This window comes from Empidonax traillii, unplaced genomic scaffold (genome assembly GCF_003031625.1).
Source record: "Empidonax traillii isolate 1590-97213 ecotype Southwest subspecies unplaced genomic scaffold, ASM303162v1 scaffold86:size2944007, whole genome shotgun sequence".
Taxonomy (NCBI): domain Eukaryota; kingdom Metazoa; phylum Chordata; class Aves; order Passeriformes; family Tyrannidae; genus Empidonax; species Empidonax traillii.
In genome coordinates this window covers 1,381,546-1,393,844 of record NW_020955279.1, presented here as the reverse complement: position 1 = coordinate 1,393,844, position 12,299 = coordinate 1,381,546, and the positions used below count along the sequence as shown (strand labels likewise).

General features: G+C 39.8%; 1 protein-coding gene across 1 annotated transcript in view; it reads right to left on the bottom strand.

Annotated features, from left to right (window-relative positions):
• Positions 1-218: 218 nt before the first annotated feature.
• LOC114056206 (disheveled-associated activator of morphogenesis 2-like) overlaps positions 219-12,299 on the bottom strand; it is a 35,258-nt gene continuing 23,177 nt past the window's right edge. The window contains exons 10-17 of the mRNA XM_027881219.1: positions 10,710-10,800; positions 10,099-10,185; positions 8,348-8,500; positions 6,818-6,947; positions 6,655-6,687; positions 4,802-4,905; positions 3,260-3,343; positions 219-1,014 (exon numbers count right to left, since the gene is read on the bottom strand). Of these exons, the coding sequence (XP_027737020.1) occupies positions 910-1,014; positions 3,260-3,343; positions 4,802-4,905; positions 6,655-6,687; positions 6,818-6,947; positions 8,348-8,500; positions 10,099-10,185; positions 10,710-10,800 (787 nt within the window). The 3' untranslated portion in view covers positions 219-909. The remainder of the gene's footprint in view (positions 1,015-3,259; positions 3,344-4,801; positions 4,906-6,654; positions 6,688-6,817; positions 6,948-8,347; positions 8,501-10,098; positions 10,186-10,709; positions 10,801-12,299) is intronic.

The window sequence follows — 12,299 nt, the reverse complement described above, 5'->3', positions numbered from 1 at the left end:
GGAAATTGCCACTTTTCTTTTTTTTTTTTTTTTATGACCTTTTAAGCTATTTTCTGCTTTTAATGTTAAACACATCCATTTTGTCTTTGCATTTAGAGGTCTCCTTTTCCTCTCATTTATTGGAGCTCTAGATAATTATTCTAATTAAAAACATGTAAAAGCCAAAAAATGCAAGAGAAGTATTTTCTCTTTTGAAAATTGTGGGTAATTACCTCCCATACCCATTACTTAGATGCTTCATGACACCTTTTTATTTTGCTTCTCTGACATTTTTGTCTTCCTGCAAATGCAAATCTCACATATTGATTGATTTCTGTAGCATTTTACCCCAACACATGACATTAGCCATGAAAAGCACTATTTCATTGTACTACGAAACAAAACACCCAGCCAGATACTTTCTCCATTCCATACTAAGGCTGCAATGCTTTAATAGCAGAAAAAGAAACAAGAATTTTTGTTAAATATTCTTCTTCTCTGTGGGTAACATCTTCCCATTTCATTATTAAACTTGGGAAAGTATTATTTTAGAAATTAGATCACCATACAGAAACTTACTCATTGAAAATAATGGTTAAAACTGAGTCAGGAGGCTGAGTATCAAAGGAGAAGACTGAAAAGAGAAATTATAAAATGTCAGCAGTGTTTCCTTTCTAAATATACAGGAATCTCAGGGTACAATAACATGTACACCAGAAAAACTAAGACAGAGGCTCTTAAGTGATCTGGGATTCTACAGATCAAATACCACTTACAAATTACACATTATAAACTGAAAGTCTCTCAAAATCAGGGTGCTCTGCTGTGCAGATACTGGTCTCGTGCTTTTTATCAGTAAGTAACAAAACAAATAAATCTTGTTTCCTGGACTCCTCTTTCCCTCACCTCTCTATAAGATCTGTGTTCTCCTTATGATGTGACTTCAGCACAGGCCTTCCTAAACTCACTGATGAAGGAAGATATCCATCCAAAGAGTTCCTGGGAGTCCAGGTCTTGTGGCTCCCCAAACTTTACCTGTAAATTTGAAAGACAAAAGTATTTAATATTAGTATATCCAAGTATTCTAAACCACGTCCAGGATCTTAATGAAATTTTTAAAAGCAAGAGAAAAGTTAAATACCTTCATTACTGTTAATATCAATATAAAAAGGAAGAAGAGGTGGAAGAAGAAGGGGAAGAGGAGGAGAAAGAAAACTTTGAGCTGTCTGAAATCTCCAAGGAACTGAAATCCTAAATATGGTTTATATTTCATGGCAGGCCAAAAAGTTTCCCTTTTCTGTCATTTCGCCTTGCAAACAAACTAAAATTCTTCATAGGAAAGCAAACATTTTTGGGAGAGAAAGTAATTTATCAAAGAGCCTTTCCCTGTTCTCTTCTTTCTGTCACCTGAAAAAGGTGAACAGATAGAAAGTTTTTTAAAAAGATATTAAAGATATTGGGAAAAAAAAAATGAATAAATTCCTCTCTGTGAGGGTGGGGAGGCCCTGGCACAGGTTGCCCAGAGAAGCTGTGGCTGCCCCATCCCTGCAAGCGTCCAAGGACAGTTGGACAGGGCTTGGAGCAACCTGAGCTAGTGGAAGGTGTCCCTGCCCAGGTCCTTCCAACCCAAACCATTCTGTGATTCTGTGAAATCCTAAGAACATGCTCCAAAGGCTTCATCAAAAAGAGACTCCAAGTGCTGATCTTGGCTGTAATTGAGAGCTCCCCTGTAATTGTGGGATCAGCTCTCCCAAGGCAGAACAGCAATGAAATTGTATTCCAGGACTTCAAATTGCAGCTGCAGTACAGGAGGAGGTTTGGGCAGATCTGTCATTCCCTAAACCTGTCCACCTAGACACTATCTAACAGCTCTTAGGAGCAAACCCCCTGTCTGGAAACCAGAAACACAGCACCAGAAACCACTCAAATATAATCCAGTCACAAAAACTTTAACATTAAGCACTGACACCTGATTAATAGTTTTGCCTGTATGTTCCTAATTGCACTCCTGGGTGCTCCAAGCCCTTCATCTCTGGCACATCTGGCCCATGGTGTGCCATCAGTTAAAGAGTAATGAGAGAGGCATTTCCTGGAGCTAATGACCATCTGTGAGGAGTTGATAGCCCACAGCTATGCCACAGGCAGTTATCCCCAATTTATTGCTCATCCCATAGAAATGTCACATGCCAAGGTCACTGTTGATTTTGTAAGGAGGATATAAAAGCATCAAGGTAGGTCTGTGGAGTTTTGGGTTATGTGCAACATGATTTCCACAGCTACTCCAATACAATTCCAGATCAGCTATTCCAGGTGAGCAGGACTGTACCTTCCTAGTGCTATTGGGATGATAAGTTGCTCTTTGGTCACCCATCCTATTTTATATTTGCTTTACATTTGTTGCTGCTTTGTAAACATGTAAAAGATTTTATAAACATGCATGGCAATAACACTGTTCAGAAGAAAAAAAAGATCCATTCTAAGGGAGAGAAATCCATCAAAAAAGTTATTTAGAGAATAACAGGGAAAGGAAGGCAAAAAGCAGCTGGCTTAAAGGTTGAGAAAACGTCCAGCTACATGGAAAATGAAATCCTCTTGAGATGCAAAAGGAGTCTCAGATGTTCTTCTTGGTTTTCAACCCCTTCGAAGGCTTGGGACTGAGTTCTCCATGTGCTGCAGACTAATCTGGCTTGCTGCCCTAAACTGTGGCATTATTCCAGTTTGCAAGAGCCATAAGGAAACCCCTGTACATTCTTACAATATTACTTTTAGTAAAACATCACTAATTAAATTTCCTTGGTCAAACATCTTGCTAATCTGCCATATTTGTTCAGGTAGGTCCCCAAAGGTCTTCCTGGCTGCATTTTCTCTGTAACATTTGCTTATTATTGAACTTCTCTACTTTTCATCCCTCCCCCTGACAAAAAAAACAAACAAACAAAAAAAAAAAACAACCAACAAACAAAAAACCCCAAAACCAGCCAACCAAACAAACAAAAAAAACCACAAACCCACAAAACCCACCACCACACTTAAAGACATGTCCCAATCCCAAAACCAGAACATCATTCCAGTTTCAGAGGTCAGCACTGCATTTCAGCAACCCTCTTCCTTAAAGCCTTTGACCGTTGTTAGATAGGGGGTTTTGTTTCTGTTTCTATAGACTGTATATATATCAAGCATATAGGAATTTCTTGTGTTTCTTTCCACTTTTTCTTCCCCCTCTTTTAAAGAAAAAAATAAAGGTAGATTTATTTTCATTGCATTTTAATATGATATGTACCAGTACGTTGCTATAAAGCTTCTTCATTTCATCACATCTTTTTGACAGCTGGGATAGATCCCCTTCATATTTCTGAATTAAATCCTGTAATAAAATAAAACTTCTTAGTTTGCTATAGGAGCATAATATTAAAGCAGGAATTAAACAGCAGTGAAAACAAAACAATTCAAGTCAAAATTTTCACGTCACAAAAATTTCACATTTCACAAAAGAGAAGCCTACATCAAGCACACACATTTCCTTGCAATTATTAAGACATCAAAGATAGAAAAAAAAAAAGAAACATCAAGGTTAGAGAATTTTAACTGTATTACCCAATGACATTACCTAAATCTATTAAAACTGGCAGAACTAGATAAGCATCAGAAGGTCCTCATTTCCACCACATTTGGCCTTTCTGCATGTGAAGTAAATGCTCCCAGTTGACAGTTCTTAAGGAGGCAGAAATAGGACCTTAGAAACTGAAGTTTTGGAGTTAAATTTCTTAATTATGGTTTCTTTGTAACATATGTATTTTTGACAGCTGAATATGTATGGAAGAAGCACCTGTCAAGCTGTTCCAAAGGAGAGGGAGACACATGGATTGAGCAGATGCTGGCACTGCTTGGTGAAGTTCAGCACAGGGATACCTGGGACAGCAGAGGTGGATGTGCCCACACCAGGGTGGGAACCCCTGAACTGGCATTAGGCCAGTTCACAACCAGCACAGCTGTGCTCTTGAGTTGTTAATTCTCTGTATCTGAGCTATCAACCCCTCTGCTGACTCCTGGCCAAAGCTGGGCTTCCCTCAGCCTGCTCAGCTTCCTCTCCCTTGTGTCCTCCAACTCATCTTGTTCTGTCACTGGCAAGGGCAGAATAAACTTAGATCATCCTATAGTCACACTTTGGGCGTGGCCTTGGATGGTGTTTCTTGGAGGGTCTCTTTAACCAAGTAACATTGATAGGACAAGAGGAAGCAGCCTCAAGTTGCACCGGGGAAGGTTGAGATTGGATATTAGGAAAAATGTCTTCAGTGAAGGGGTTATCAAGCATTGGAACAGGCTGCCCAGGGAAGTAGTAGAGTCACCATCCCTGGAGGGATTCAAAGACGTGTAGGCGGGAGACCTGGGGACATGGTTTAGTGGTGGTCTGGGTAATGTTAGGTTTAGGGGTGGACTCAGTGCTCTCAAAAGTCTTTTCCAATCTAAATGATTCCGATTGTCTGTGCTGTCTCCCCTTTTATCTGAAGGCAGAAGAAATCATTACAAATTCATAGATGCTCAAAAATTCCTCTTATTGCAAAGTGCTTGTCATGGGCCTCTATGGGACCTCCTGTTCCTCATCTATTCCATCCTGTTTATCTGGTGAAGCAAAAGCAGCAGATGTAGAAACTCTGAAAACCATTCCCATGCTGCAACTTATACTATGAGACACTGTCAGAAGGGAATAAAAAGCCACTTTCCCTCAAATGCTCCTGATTCCCTTGTCAGGGCAGGTCTCAGACAAACTAACAGGTGACTCATCATTTACTTCCATCCCCCAAGAAAGTTGTGGTAATTTTACCTTTAATTCCTTGCAGAACTGTAATTCCTGGGGTGTTGCCTTGATTGTCTTGGGTTTAATAAGCCTCCTGCACTGAATAATGTTTTCCAATTCTTTTCTTAAAACTAACAAAAGAGAAAGAAAAGGGGGAATTTCACCAGCATGCAGATGTGACCAAAGGACTGCAAATGTCTCATTTAGGACACAAAGAAAATTTAAGAGAATGTGGGCCTATAATATGTTCATCCAGGAATATTAACTTTCTATTTTGAAGTAGAAACCCTGAAAGGGGCATTTTATTATGGAAAAAGTAGTATGTGATCACATCACATTGCTGCAGAATAATGAAGAGATCGATAGCATGGCAATGCAGCGATCATAAATCTGACCTTCCCTAGCTCTGGGCATTGGGATTAGCCATGCAAATAACCCCCTTCAAACCTACTTTTTTGTGTAGAAAGTTCAGGGTTGCTTTAAAGATAAAAGAACAAAAATTCTTTTCTTGGAACAGTGAGAAATGTTGTCAGTTGGCACCGAGCACAACACTGGGCTGTTACCCTGGGAGCTTCCACACTGGGAAATGGGGGAAAAGAAAATAAAGCCTTGGCTCTGTGGTTTGGTCCTGAACTGACCCAGGCTGCAGTGTGACATCTTCCTGCCCCTGTGCTCGTGCAGGACTTGAAGCAGAGGAGCTCCAGCATGTGCCTTGAACGACACAGTGAGAAAGGCTGGTGCAGTGGCATTTGGTCCATCTCCTTCCCTCTCTGCCCTGGTGAATGGGACCCAGAGGAGTGACTAAGCTGGGCCCACCAGGAATCCAGGAAGAGAAGAGGCCAGTGAATCTCCTCCAGCTCCCATGAACCACTTCCTTTGACAAGTGGTTTCTGGTTCCATGCACATTTTACCACTTTATCCATGACTTTCTAAAACTGTCTTTAAAATATCTCATGAATTTGAATTGCTACCAACATTGTCCCTGAAGATCACAACTGACTAAAGGTAGATAGCATTATTTTTAGTTACTTCTGTCTCCTAAAAAGCTGATTGGAATTTCTGGGAGCAGAATAAAACAGTTCAGTAGCCTCAAGATACATGCCTGGCTGACTCCCAAAGCCCAGCAGAAGGGGTGTGAGGGTTTTTTAACCCAAAGCCTGACATATAAATACAGGTATGCTATCAAAGGCTGGAATGTGATATATTGATCTGTAGTTACAGTCAACACACATTCCACATCTTCAAAAGACAGATTTTTATAAACTTTCCAGACAATACAAGTCATTAGCATCCAACTCAGACACCATTCCTATCAGTTTTCAAGAGTTCAGTCTGAAATCCATTGAACTCACTGGCATCTCATGACACTGTTCAACAGTGAGCTGTAAATATCTCCTCAAACCTATCTTACACTTGAACAACCTTATTCTGTTCCCTCCTCTCAACTTCACTGGTGTTGGACTCCTTTCTAGAGAAGGAAACCAGTTCGGTTCAAAGAAGTTCTTGAAGTCCAGGAATGAGCTGCAGAAGTTTTCTCCTGGTGCATTCCCAGCTCCCAGGGAATCTGCTACAGCTGTAACTCTGATGGAGCACTTGTACCACTTAACATTAGTACTTTATGATAAATTCTATTTACCATGGGCAGTCTGTTTTGTTTTTTTTTAATTTTTAAACCACCTGGACACACTTAAATTTTTTAAAATCCTTCTAGGTAACATGACAGCTTAAGTATTACCATAGCAACACTTCACCTCAACGTTTTGAACGTTTTGAACCTTTACCTCTCTTTACAAACTACAGAAGGGCAATGAAAGCCTGTTCCAAATGACTGCACAATGTAAGAAAGCCTTTCTCTGAATGTATAGCCCACATTTACATACCATCAACTTCAGCACTGAGGCCCTTCATGGAAGCTGGAAAGGGAGAGAGGGGGGAAAACATATTAATAAATATCATTCATATTGTGAGGATGGGAGTTTCCACAGAAGCTGAAGGACTTCATTTTTTATTGGTTGACTATTTTCCCCCTCTCCCTCCTCTTACCATCAGGAACAGCTTCAAATTCTGTCAACTCTTGAGAAAATGTGGCCAGATCAGGCTCATGTAAGAGGATCTGTTCCACAAGGGCGTGAAGCAAAGTGAACGTCCTCTCTTTACCCCTCAGCAGAGGTAACTGCAAACAAAGCAGAGCAATGATTGACAGGCTGAGTTGTTACACCTTAAAAAAAATGAATAAAAAAAAGGAACAGCAGGGCTGTTGATAGTTCCCAGGTAAGTTTGACAAGAATAGAAACCAACAAAATTAAACTTCTCCTTTTCAATCTGCCATTTCACACTCATTCTTGATTAAGATCAGCTTTCCACTTCCATATCCCTTGACCTTCCTTGTTATTCTATGTCTTATTCACACAGATCTTTTTATACTTAAGGTCTCCCAACTGAGATTTTGGACCTCCAAACAACCATAGTCATTATTCCTTTCCACTTAGAAGCAGTGTGCTGTCTTCATGGAAGAGAGCAAAGTTCCTTAATTGAATCTAGGAAGATGTTCTGTGGCAGAAAACGATTTTTTAGGCATTTTTCATTATGATAGATGTGTGTTACAGGCATTATATATATAAAAATAATAAAAGAAAAGGATGTAAGTTGTGCTTCAGAATTGTCACTAGAGTTATAAATCATTCACTCATATATTAAAGTCTCCAGATGGGAAAGATATCTTATAAAAACAAAATAAAAATCCTTCTCTCTTCTATTTACAGATGAGGCATAATTTTACAATACTATTAAAGGCACAAGACAGCTTGGGAAATTCATATCTGTTTCTTACTTTTTAGGATAAGAATATTATGCTCTGCAACTGCTGGATGGAGGAAGAGGAAAAAACACCTATTTTCAGCAGCAGCATTTTCTGATGGCAAATTCTGATGAAGAGTGGAAAGCAGGTTTCTTAAAACTGATGGAAAACTTAGGCTAATGTCATACAAGTATTAGGTCGTTGAAGAGACAATTAGAGAATTAGGAACTACATGATGCTTGTTGTACAGCAGATCTCTGTCAGGAAAGAGTGAAGATCGCAACTCCCACCTTCATCCCCTATTAAATCATCCAGCAGAGCAATGATGAGGAGTTAAAAGCATTGCAAGAAATCTCACTCACTTTCAATTTATTAATTTGTTTAAATTCTGCTTTTGAAACTTTACCTTACAATGGCCATGCACCACTTGTTGCAAAAGGCACTTAGATTCATGGAATCAGAGTGGTTTGGGTTGGAAGGGATCAATCTCCCCACCAGAGCCTCATCACCCTCACAGGGAAGAATTTCTTCCTAATATCCCATCTAACCCTGCTCTCTGTCAGTGTGAAGCCATTCCCCCTTGTCCTGTTACTCCAGGCCCTTGGAAAAAGTCTCTCTCCATCTTTCTTGTAGTTCCCTTTCAGGTACTTGAAGGTGACCAAGCCCCAACCCAGCCAGTTCTGCTGTCTGAAATGGGGAAACTCACCTTTTTATCAAAGACATTCAAGAATACAATGTTAAACAGGATTTTTAACAGCAAGAAAATCTTTACTCACTTTGGCCAAGGACGACAATCGAAATCCTTTCGCCACCTCTTTGCCAGCCTTCTCATTTAGATGGTTCCCAATGGCTAAAATGTACTCCAAGACAGCAACAAACTTCTGGCTGGATTGCAGCTGCTTACTGGCCTGGATCTTCTGGTTTATCAGCTGAAACACAGAGAGATCCTCCCTCAGTTCAGATTGAAAATGTGGGTAAATCCATGGGGCCCCTGTGCCAAAGCCTCACTGTCCCCACCTGAAGCAAAGTCACACCTTTCCAGTGACATCTTCCTACCCAACTCCCCCAAGGAAACAGGCCAGGGGTTTTCAGGCGGGACCAGTTAAAATTCTCCTAAGACAAAAGCTGTGTTGGCACAGTTACTCTGCCCTAAAGGAGGTCACATCCTCTCTGGTTGCCAAAACAACTTCAACCTCATCTCTCAAAATGCCTCTGAAGAAGAAGTGTTTTGCTGTTTGAAGGCACCAGATTGCACCAAATGTCAGGTACCGGGGGAAGCAGAGCCTGGAGCTCAGTGTGGGGCCCTCCAGCCTCCCCCTCCCTCCCTTCTGTTTATACCAGCTGAAAACTGTTATCAACATTCTTAGCACAGTTTCCCCACAAGGAAGAATAATGATTTCCTGTAATCAAACTCAATATAATTCTGTTTTCCCAGGGAAACCACCTCCCTTCTAGGGCTATGGACACAAGAGGTGGTTTTGTTCTCCACTAGGAAAATTATGTTTTTTTTTAGCACCACACCTCTTTTCATCAGTCACCAACACACAAACTTAAAAAACAGGGAAAGGTGGAAACACATGGGAGAGTTGAAAGCTGTTGTTAAAACATTTCTAGCCCATCTCAGAGCCAGAGGGGGCTGAAAGCCAATATTCAGGTTGCCCCATAGAATTTTAGGTGTATATTCTATGACTGAAAAACAGGCATTAGTGAGCATAAGTAAGAAAATACTTAGACAACTGATCAGTGAACATTGAATGAAGATTAAATATCAGTCAAATCAAACAGTACACAGAATAACTTCTAAATATTCAAGTATTTGGCTTCAGTGGAGGACAGCAAAGGTGTATCAGTGCACCAGGCAGGGACAGAAATCTGGGCATCCCCCCTGTGTTTTCCATCTGCTCCTCTTCTGAGCTTTGTCCACTGTTACTATGATTTTAATCACAGCCAGACAAAGGGTAACAATTTGGTCTTGCAGAACTTTCAAATTTTGTTTTCATTCCCATGCAGAAGGAGAGCAAAACCTCTGAAATATTATCATAGAAACAGAATCACGTCAAAATACTTGTTTTGAACCAAAGCATAGACAAAACCTGGCAGGGAAGGCAGCGCCTTGGAACAGGAAGATCCAGTCATGGGACTGTTTAGTTGCCTCCCCCCACCCTTAGGTCATCCTGAAAAAAGGCAGAGAGGGACTTGAGCTCTGGTTCCTGATATTTTAGTTCAGTCCTCTACTCCTCAGGAGGAACAGTCTCCTTCATTCTTCTGGAAAGAGGAAATTCTCTGTGAGATGCTGGTGAAATAAACTCGCTCTGTGTCTTTCAGCTTGTGCAAGGACTTCCCCACAAAGGAAATTTAATTTTAATGGTGAAATTCACTTCTCACTGGTCAAAGAAAGAGGAAAGTTTCACACCACTAAATAAAAAATGTGAAAATTCTTTATATACATATTAGAAAAAAAAAAGGTTATTTGGCCCTCTATTATCAAAGTGGTAGATTTTGATGACAAAGGACTCATGTTACTCACAGGCTCCAAATCTCTCATGCTCTCAGGGAGCTCTCGAACAGTGAGCAGGAGATCCAACCTCTGGCCTAAGTGAGGGATTTTACACATCTGCACAGAATTGAACAGAAATGGAATCAAAACTCATGTTTATACCAAAATATGCATATGTACATTGTAATTTATTGAGAAATTCAGCTATACCATAGTTTTCCTAATTTCTGTGCTCATTTATTGGTTTTATTTGAGGTCTGTGGATTTACTATGGCCCACACCTGACTGTGCACATTTGCATATGCAAATTCAAATGTGCTGGTAGGGCCAGACTTTATTAAAATCAATGACACTCCCGTCTTGTGAACAAGAATGTTTAATTACATACAATTTTCTGCTTGTATGTTTTGGAAAACCAGATCAGAATAAATCAGCTCCTACTTTGGAGGACCGGGAGGGGGCGTGACTTGGAGAAGCAAAGCAATCCACAGAGCTCTCTTCTGATTATTTATCAGAATAAACCTCTTATGCTGATTCTGGGTGAGATTGTAAAGGCAAATTCCAAACAACAGTGGTTTTACCTCAGAGAATGCCCTAGAAATGGCACTTTTCTAGGTGTGGTGTCTTTTAACGCCTCTTACCTCTAACATAAACTGGTCAACCACATGCAGCTCTGAACACAACCCCCTGAATGACTGGTACCTTTCTGCATCTTTTGCTGTTGGCATGTACCTGTAAAACAGAAATTAAAACTGAATGTCCTCTTCCTCTTCATTCTGTACTGTTGTAACATAAAACATTCATTCCATTCCATGCACTGGAATTTCTTACATTTAGTGGGGTTTATGTGTTGCATATTAATTCTTTAATCAGTGGAACTTCATAGGGGTTTGAACCAATTATGTGATAGAAAGCAAAAAATCTGCAGATACATCTGCATACCTGGAAATGCTTGTACCCAAGGCTTGAAAATAACAGGCAGTAGTGATCTTGCAGATCTACAGGTGATTTACAAAGACACTGAATATTTTAGAAAAGGTAAAATCATGTGACAGAGGAGTTTAGGCCTTAATTTCTAAAGAAGTTCATTAATTCTGTGCTTGATACTCACGTGCCTTGTTTTCACTGATTGGATGAACAACCTTTCCAAACCACATAGAAACAATACACACTTTTTGAGGAGTTTAGGCCATGCTGGCTCAGTTTCTCTCTAGCACTGACTTTGAAAAATTAGCCCTGAAGCAGAGCAGTCTCATGTTATGGTGTGATTAACCAGTGCACCCCTGCACAGTCTGACTTACTCCTACCTCTAAAACTCTTTTAATTGCCCATGAAATAGGAGTGGCCCAGGACATTTCTGTCTCTTAAAGTGCCGCATCACATTCAAGATCCATTTCTCATCTCTGTTATTAAAGAGTTACAGAATATCCTGAGCTGGAAGGGACCAATGAGGATGATCCAGTCCAACTCTTGGCCCTGCACAGACACCCCAGTAATCCTTCCCTGTGCTTGGGAACAGTCTTCTTTACCCCTATTTTTGCAGGATTTTTTACTTGCTTAAATAATGACAGCCCATAACACAGACCCACAACTTCCCTCCTGCACGAGGCCACAGAATACTCTCCAGGGCCGGAACTCCAGGGTCACAGATTTTTAGAAAATTGATGTCTTCAAATATTGACTCCACTTGGAAAAACAAACACATCACCACAGTTCTCCTTTGGAGATCTTCCTGCCTCTCTGAGTGCTCACTATGGGAATTCACAGCATATCATCAGCAAAATGAAATCGATGTTATAGCAAACATATGAGGAGGAGTGTAAAGAATCTTAAATAAGTATTCAGGTCTATCTTCTCTTTTTTTCTCTTCAAGAAACCTACTAAATTTGTAGCAAGTGTGATTAAACATTCATGGGCATAGCTCTACATTTTCATTAAAAGGAAGGAAATTTATTCAGAGATGGAAAAAATAAAGCAAATATTTTAGTATGTTAAATACAGGACAAAAAGTAAGATTTTTTTTTTTTTACTATTGTCAGTAATTTGACATTTCAATTCAATAATTGCTGGGATTTGAATTATTAAATCTATATTAAAGCAGATTACAAAATAGTACTGTTGTCACCCTTTATCATCAAGAAATAATTGAATCCTCATTTAAAAATAAGTTAACTTTTGACAAATGAAAGGGTGTTTATCACTGAAAAAAGTTTGACTTTTTAAGCAAATTC